Raw genomic sequence first — 8,954 nt, 5'->3', positions numbered from 1 at the left:
AGGTCTGGTTTGTGATGACCTGTAGGGTGCGACCTCCTCGTTTTAGGCCTTTTTTGGTTCATAGGATAGAAATTTTATAGAAATAGGAAAATCATAGGAAGTGAGATGACATGCATGTGCATAGGATAGATTTTTTTTCTAGGCTAATGTTTTTTCCCTTCAAAACATGAAGAATTGATTCCTATCCTACATAGGAATAGGAATCCATTCCTACAAACCAAAGGGCTTCAAAGGAATTTTTCCTTTGCAAAACCTATCCTATAGAATTCCTACAAAAATCCTACAAACTAAAGGAGGCCTTAAGGTAAAAGAGCCGAATTTCTTCATCGTTTTTCTGTTTTATCAAGCTTTTCTTGGTTTGTTCTTCTTCTTTTCGTTTTCTTTTGTTTCTTTCTCTTTTTCTTCTCTAGTTTTTAATTCTTTTTTCATTTTTTTGCATTTGTTTCTTCAGATTTTATTTTTCATTTTCTTCTTTCTTTGGTTTATTAGTTTTCCTTTTTTATTTTTGGTTTTCTATGTTTCTTTTGGTTTCATTCTACTTTTTTTGTATATGTCAGCAACATTTTTCCAATACATGTTTAACATTCCTCAATACAAAACTAACATTTTATTCTACTTTTTTCTATATGTCAGCAACATTTTTCCAATACATGTTTAACATTCCTCAATACAAAACTAACATTTTAAATATATATTGTCAACATTGTTTCTATACACATTTTTTTAACAATTTTCAAATGCTTGTTTAACAATTTTTATATACAAGATTAACTTTTTTTGGATACATGGTCAACAGTTTTTTATACATTTTTAAAAAATGCTTGATTAACAGTTTTCAAATAAAAAGGTTAATATTTTTTAATAGATGGTCAACATTTTTTCTATACACATTTAACATTTTTCAAACGCTTGATTAACATTATTCAAACACTTGTTCAACATTTTTTCAAATGCTCGATTAGCCTTTTTATATACATGATAAAAAAAATTCATTATTTTTTAATAAATGATCAACATTTATTATATACACATTTAATATTTCTCAAATATTTGATTAAATTTTTCAAATAATTTTTCAACATTTGTGTTTCAAATTATTGACTAAATTTTTTATATACATGATAAAAAACCCATCATTTTTAATAAATGATCTACAATTTTTCTATACACATTCAACATTTTTCGAATGCTTGATCAACATTTTTTTCAATTATTTTTCAGCACTTTTCAAAAACTTGTTCAATATTTTCCTAATGCTTGATTAACTTTTTTAAATACTTTTTTCAATATTTTTTAAATATTTGTTCAACATTTTTCAAATACTTGTTCAACATTTTCTGAATGCTTGATTAACATTTTTCATATACTTGTTCAACATTTTCCAAATGTTTTTTTGTAGAGTGTTTTGTGTAATATATATTTAAAATATTTTAAACTATAAGCAGAAGTATAAAAACAAGAAAACAACGAAAACAGAAAACAGAAAAAGAGGCTGTGGCCTCCCGTGCGCATGGGCCGACCCATCTCGGCCGTCCCCTTCAGCGAGTCAGAACCTAGACTCGCTGAAGGCGAGATACAGGGGCTCCCGTCTCGGGCGATACATACACATATTGTTTGCGTCGTTGTTTATGGAAATGGGCTTCCACCAGAATTCCCATGCAAAGGCGAACCCTCCCCCAAATGGTAACGAGAAAAGGACGAAAGTACTCCCTCCGTTTCCTAAATATTTGTCTTTTAGAGATTTTAAATGGACTACCATATACGGATGTATATAGACATATTTTAGAGTGTAGATTCACTCATTTTACTTCATATGTAGTCATTTGTTGGAATATCTAAAAAGATAAATATTTAGGAACGGAGGGAATATCAAGGATTGACTGTAGCTTCAAGAAATGCTCCAATAGACGTATGAAAATGGTCATCTGTCTTCCTCTTCATCACAATGATGCGGCCTCTGCTGCCGGCCTAAGGTTTGTGAGCTTTTTTTTTCAAGATTATGATCTTGGATTTATGGATCTTTCAGCGGCGATGACTTTGAGGTTTCTTCTCCACGGCGATGGTACGACAGTAGCGCGTCCTTGATGACTTCCCATGCGCGGTAAAAAACGACCGGCTAGCTCAGGCGATGGGGAGCGCCATCTCTCTGTCGTTGGTTTGATTAAAAGTTTTGGAGCATTTTTGAAAGAAAAGAAAAATGCTCAATTACTTATATACAGGCCGTCGTGTTAGAGATTGAACTGCCTCGTTTGAATTCTCTGTTTCAAATGACATCCACGGTCGGTTTCGAAGAGGCGGAGTTGCTCGAGAAAAAGGAAATCCAGATGGAAAGAGGCAGTATGGCATGCCCTTGGGATCAGGCACAGATTAAACGGCCAACTGACCGAACAACCAAAAAATCAACTCTCGAAGATTTGATGTTGCAGCTGATGTGGTTAAGGATAACCGGGAACATAGATGCCCCATTTGGGACAAAGGGGGGAACACAATTTTTTTCAAGAAACGATTATTATATAAAACATCATTTTTTTTCTTTTTGAGAAAAGACACCAAAAAGTCACCTTATATCTGATACGCAATTAACAAGTAAAATGGTACAGTAGTAAGTACTCTCTCCGTAAAGAAATATAAGAGCGTTTAGATAACACTCTTATAGTATTTCTTTTTTTTTTTTGGGGGGGGGGGGGGGGGGGGGGGGGGAGTACAATAAAAATATAGCAGGAGACAAAACTACCAGAAAAAACATACCACATCAAAACCCATATTGGTCGTCTTCTTCCTTAGATTAATTGAATTTCAGAGGGAACCAAACATGAGGTCTTGCCTCATGTTTTTTTTTTTCCTTTCTTTGTGTCTCACAAGTCCACCTATGGTCTTGGTTCCTACAAGAAACCAAGATACATTCTATGGTTTTCTATTTTCCTGCGTTCTAAACTTTGATGAGTCGAGTGTTCGTTGTACCGTCTGCACCAAGATGCGTCCGGTGTAGGAAGCCTCTAGATAATGAGAACATTCAAACGTGGGACTACCCAAATAAAATCGAAACAGAATCTGCGAGGTATTTCTTGCTTGTTATTCATTTTGAATCCGGTTTGTAAATGATTCAATCATTTTGAATGCACGAAAATTTGATGTCTCCTCCATTTTCTTCTCGATAGGGGCTGGATTGTAACAGCAACTGCAAACTGGGTGGTACAGGCCGCTGCTTCGACGATGGTCCTGAATTAAAATGTCAAGGAAAATCATGAGGGTGAAGTGGAGCAAAAAGCAGTAACATGATTGTGCAGGTACATTAAGCACAAAAGAAGCGAGTCCCACAAGTGGGTAATAATGAACAGGCAATATGTTTGATCCCTATAGACTTGTATTCCTCGAAGTGTCAATAAACATCTCAAGAAAGTGTTGAGTAAACATGTAGAATTGTACCTCAACACGTTTACAGATCAATGTAGACACGCAAGCCATCGCGAGCTAACTGCACATCAATCCCCTCTCTGCATGCAGAGTACAGTCCATGAGCATGCATGCACTTTAGGAACTTACAGTTACAGCAGAGTGAAATGAGTAGTGACTATTTTAAGACAGCATCGCTTGTAACATTCACGAAAGTGTGCAAGTACAGTTGTGTGGTTCATGCCGCCTTATTTGGGGCATGACCGTATGAGCTTGTGGATGTAATAGCTGAAACAATCCTGCGAGAAGGCCTACCTTCTGGACCATTCTTCCAGTGTCTGGTTGTCCTTGTGATGGTCCATCTCATGAGTCAACCCAATGAGCAATGCCTTCTTGGGGAATATCCTCTTAATAGCATCCAGTGTCTGCATGGTACAATATTAGCCAAAAAGGGAGAGCAAGAAATTTGACAAGAAAAAATAGGAGGAGAACGTTCAAATTCCTTGAGTTGTGCAAGAGGAAACTAACCTGATCCCAACAAAGATGCACGTTATGAGAACCAGTCTGTTCACACATAGAGAAGAATGTCAGAGCCCAACACAAGTATATATGTCACTCATCAGAATGAAACAACCAAACATGGCTAAGTAATGTAATATTACATGCTCTCAAGCAACCTCTGGTTTTATCAAATTGCTGTCAATTAATCAAACAGAGAAGGATTGCTTCCAACAGTGACTGAAGATTACGAATCACATGGAGAATCAGCCGTATATTTTTACTTATCATATAAAAAGCAGCATCACAGTATGTGCAAGTCTTGGCATTTGCATCTTTTGAGTACGTGCTTTTGGAAACATTTAGAATATAAACTCTTTCTGTAAACAAGGGTGCACACCCCTATGGGCATTAGAACATATTTGTGATTTTTAATATACAAACAGTATCAGCATGTTGCACATTCAGCGCCCTACTTCGAACAATTTGACTACATCTTTGCAACATCTCAAACACAGTTATGTAGCCCATGAAGAAATAGGTCTCACCCAATACAGTCAGAGAACCGAGATTTCCTGCGTATATTTGTTAATTCAAGCATCAGGAAAAAGGCATGGTAGTTTACGGTGTTAGATCCTTGATATATAGTATATACTCCCTCCGTCCCATGATACAAGAGCGTTTTTGACACTACACTAATGTAAAAAACGCTCTTATATTATGAGACGGACGGAGTATATGTTATCATGTATGGTCCCCTCAATATTCTGATATGTATTTGTCCTTGCTGTTTTTGGGCCAGCAAACTTTTGGCTACTGGTATTTTTGGGCTGGTGGTACATGGGCATTGATATACTTGCGTTATTAGTCAGCCTCCCTAGTAAGATGGGATTTAATAAAAGTTCCCTTGTTTTACAGAAAAGAAAGGTCAAATGTGTAACGAGCAAAGCCAGTTAAATTGAAGGAATTGGTTAACAAACTCAGCAGTCAAGAATGAGAAATAAGATAGAACATATCACTTGCCCAGAACCAAATTATATAAGCAACCCAAAGGAAAAAATACGTGTATATAACTGAGGAACTCAAGAAACTAACCCTGTATAGGCAGTCCAAGATGAGCAAATCTAGCTGCCCCCCTCCAGACATTGAAATTGCTGAAAAGCATGTGTACATGAACACCTTAATGAAGGTTTCTAGATAGTGAAAACAAGCAAGAGAGGGCACAAATGGATCTACCAGATAACAGCTTTCATCAAAGAAAATAATGCCTCCCTAACAGAGGAAGGACAGAATAGCATAGAAAGAGCTCACAATTCATTCATGCCAAGCTTATGGATAAATATTTAATTCAAAAACTCTATGCTCAAGTATACAGGTCCATAAATCAAGATTGCACTATAATTTCTGCTGCAGGGTACTTGTGTGTTATGGCGAACACCACACAGAGAGAATTTATTGATCACTCTAAAAAGGTTCGTTGTAGTGGATTTCATTTCAAAAATATATATTAAGTGAATAGTGTGATATGTTTTCATGTTGTGATAAAAATTTGTTCTAAAATGCAAACAATCAGCACATGCGCTGTGAAACACAGAGCTAATTATAAAATACAGTTGATCGAGTAGCATTAGGAGGGGAAGAAGGTTTACCATCTTCTGTGCTAGGAGGAAACCGTGAAACATCGGATATATAAGCAACTTTAGATTTTCTTCCGAAAAGGAAACCCAGACAAATGTAGTCCTCTCCATGGATCACCTGAGAGATATACAAAACTAAGAGACAGGGACGAAGCAAGAAAACACAAAGTTGATAGAAAAATGCACTTCTTACCGGCAAGGGAACAAACTGTAGGCCTGAGGCAGTAAACGGTTTCTGAAGATCACTCTCAATTATTCTCCAGTCAAGTTGAGCAACCCGCCTGACCTCCTCCCCTTCCTTTAGTTTCTTTTTGACCAAGTATGGAAACTTTTGGGAAATGCTGTTTCAAACTAAGCATGTGAGTTTGATAGTACAAATTCTCACTTAAGACCCTACTAGATAGTACAAATCAAGGTAAATGGTATAAAGAGTACACAGAGCTAAATAGTTAATGTAGCATAAATCATAAAGTAGTATATTATGGCATGTCAGAACTAAAAGAGTACATGACATGTACCACTGATAAGGCTCTCTTACAATAGACTAACATGAAAGTCTAAAATGTCAGCAAGAACTAAGTACCTGTCCATGGCATATTGGGAGAGATAAATAGGGGTTGGATCAATATCATTTGTAGGACTAAATGGCTGTACAACCCGAATATCATCAAGTCCCAAGATCGCATCTGCGTGCTCATGAGTCAGAATAATCTGTAATAAATAAATTATAATAAATTAAAGGTGTCAAATGTCAATGCATACACAACCATGGCAGTTTTTTGTTTACTATTGCAGATATCTAACTGTTGGCACTTTGGTCATCCAATAAACCATATCAGATAAGCTAAATGAAACAAGAACACAATCAAGAACTCACAGAATCAACACAGGGGATTTTGTGGCAAACAAACCACCGCAGAACTTGTTCTCGGAATGTCTTCCCAACATCAATTATAATATACTTGTGTGCACCTTCATCTTGGCAATAATCAATCAGAAGAGAAGTATTACACCTGCACAAAACCAAGTGACAATGTAGTCCCAGAAAATGCATACATAAGCATGATTATAGCTACTCCCTCATTCCATCTATATAGGGCCTAATGCGTTTTTTAAGACAACATTTGACTATTGATAAGATTAATAATACATAAGATGTACAATGTGAAAATTATATCATTGGAATCTCCTATCACATACGAATTTGATGGTATGCTTTGTGTAACTTGCATGTCATATATTATTGCTCTAACATTTAGTCAAAGTTGGCCTCGAAAAACGCATTAGGCCCTATATAGATGGAAGGAGGGAGTACAAACTATCACGGGTGCATTAATACTTGGAAATATTTGGAAAGAAGTGTGCCAAGCAATTATATATTAAAGCAGCTACATTCATCTCGAAAGGCGAAAGAAAGAAGTTGAAATCGACTTGGCTCCAAATATACAGAAATAACTTTGGTAGCATCCTGCCTAGATCAACCAGGACAATATATCTAGTCACAGAGAAGGTTTTGAACAAGAACATCAAATTGCATATATGAGCAATTGAGCATGTAGCATGCTAGCTTATAATCCTATCAAAGTGGCTCATCTCCCAAAAAACATTTTAAACTAAAGGTTGTTGCATGAGATAGGTAGCCTTCAATATGCAGTACAAAGTTCTTCAAGATATCATCAAACCAAACAGACCAATCACTGATCCTATTTCCATGACATCGCGAAGCAGCATGTAGAACTTGTGTCCCTCATTCTAGGTGCTAAACATATCTTTTTTTTTATCTCATCAATAGATGATGTTACCATGTAAGTTGATTTTTTATAAGTTACTAATTTCCCAGCATTAAATACAGCATTGATCTAGTACCGTGCAACCAAATTTCATGTATTCCCTGTGCCTGTATGAAAGAAAAGGCTATACTCACTACTAGCTTTGAATGAAACACACAATACCAGGTAAATAACTCCATGTTGGCATGCAAAGTCTCAAACCTGAATCCACTTGTTCATAAATCCAACATATATTTCCCCTCGGCTAGCTCAAGTGTTATTGGAACACAACAGGGCAATACTTCAGTCTCAGTCCCATTCAAACTGAAAACAGTTCAGAGCATTACCATGTAGTATAGTGTTCAGCACATCCCAACATTTTTCCTCAATCACATGATAACAGTTACTGCTAAAATGCTCCTATGCCTCAAAATTGACACTACATACCACGAGAATGCACCGCTTATAGCCTTATAGGGAACAACATCACGCAGAGCAGAGGTGTCCGGTTCTGAATCTGAAGCACGGAACAACAGCTTCCTACTGATGGCGCCAAACTAGCAGACGTTCCAGATCCAGGCAACAACCACCCTACTCGCCCGGGGAAATGCATGATTGATTGACCATGTACGCGATTCACAGAAACGACCCAACCTAAAGCCCGCCTTAGGATCCGCGCCATCGGCGAGAAACCACTGATAACCCCACGTCGCCGCACGGCAACAGAGCACCCCGATACCGACGACGTGCAGAGGTGGGGAGGGGGAAAGGGGAGGGGGAGGGAGACGATACCTGTAGTTGGGGTTTAGCTCCGGGGGCACGGAGAGGGACTGGGAGCAGACGGCGCAGGGCGGGTCGGAGGGCTGAATCAGGCACCGCGCGTTGGGGACGGCGCTGGAGCAGCCCGTGCCCAGAAATACCAGCGAGGACGAGGACGAGGACGAGGACTGCGGTGGGGGCGGAGGACTATCGTCGCCGGCGGCGGAGGGGTGGCCGTTGGGGACGGCGGCGGTGGCCATTAGTCTGGCTTAGCCGGAGCGGGACCCCGACCGGCGGCGAGACGAAAGGTGTATGGACGAAAGGGAACGAGGTGCGACGATTTTGCACAAAAGCACCTGTAAAGTGATGGTTTAACGCCGATAGAAAAGATTTTGTGGGGTGGGGGAGGGGGGGGGGGGGGGGGGGGGGTTGGGGGTTGGGGTGGGGGGTGGGTTTGGGTTGACATCAAATTTTAGCTTTGCCATTGTTTCGGGCAAAGCCAACAATTTAGTTACCACATTATTATGTCAGCCTCTTAAAATGTTAGAAAAATTCTGGCAAATTTTAAACACTCGCATGTTGAAATGTTGGCGAGCCAACTTTTGGTATCTAACTAAGCATCTCCAACACTATTTTTGGAAAACGATGACTGAGGAGTGTTCTCTTGTTAGGAGGTTCTAGAAAACGCCCCCACAAGCATTGGATTCAGATCACGTGGATAGCAAAAAGAAAAAAGATCGCTTGCTTTTTTTAGATACACGGCAATTTTTTACTTTTAATCATAGCGACTTCTCCTCAAATTGCATGTCAATTTGAGCATTCGTTAGGAAATTCTTCCGGCGAACGTTTGTAGATATTGCGGCCCCTTTTTTTGGCATTTTTTATAGCACACAACGAC

General features: G+C 38.6%; 1 protein-coding gene across 1 annotated transcript; it reads right to left on the bottom strand.

Moving 5' to 3' along the window:
• Positions 1-2,745: 2,745 nt before the first annotated feature.
• On the bottom strand, positions 2,746-8,417 carry LOC125507736 (Metallo-hydrolase/oxidoreductase superfamily protein). Its single transcript, XM_048672226.2, has 10 exons — positions 8,090-8,417; positions 6,406-6,541; positions 6,112-6,239; positions 5,722-5,869; positions 5,541-5,646; positions 4,987-5,045; positions 3,922-3,957; positions 3,709-3,818; positions 3,427-3,494; positions 2,746-3,219 (listed from the first exon to the last, which is right to left on the bottom strand). The coding sequence occupies exons 1-9, from the start codon at positions 8,314-8,316 to the stop codon at positions 3,437-3,439; spliced, it is 1,008 nt and encodes a 335-aa protein (XP_048528183.1). The 5' UTR covers positions 8,317-8,417; the 3' UTR covers positions 2,746-3,219; positions 3,427-3,436.
• Positions 8,418-8,954: the final 537 nt, after the last annotated feature.

Source organism: Triticum urartu, chromosome 5A (assembly GCF_056163025.1).
Source record: "Triticum urartu cultivar PI428250 chromosome 5A, HENAU_Tu73, whole genome shotgun sequence".
Lineage (NCBI taxonomy): Eukaryota > Viridiplantae > Streptophyta > Magnoliopsida > Poales > Poaceae > Triticum > Triticum urartu.
This window is presented reverse-complemented; position numbering and strand designations above follow the sequence as displayed.

What these genes read in the sequence shown, in the direction of transcription:
- LOC125507736 (XM_048672226.2), bottom strand. Translation starts at nt 8,316, where the DNA reads ATGGCCACCGCCGCCGTCCCCAACGGCCACCCCTCCGCCGCCGGCGAC. An exon ending in GAGCTAAACCCCAACTACAG is followed by an intron (nt 6,542 to 8,089) that starts GTATCGTCTCCC and finishes GGTTTTGTGCAG; the next exon opens with GTGTAATACTTCTCTTCTGA. An exon ending in TCCCAATATGCCATGGACAG is followed by an intron (nt 5,870 to 6,111) that starts GTACTTAGTTCT and finishes AGTTTGAAACAG; the next exon opens with CATTTCCCAAAAGTTTCCAT.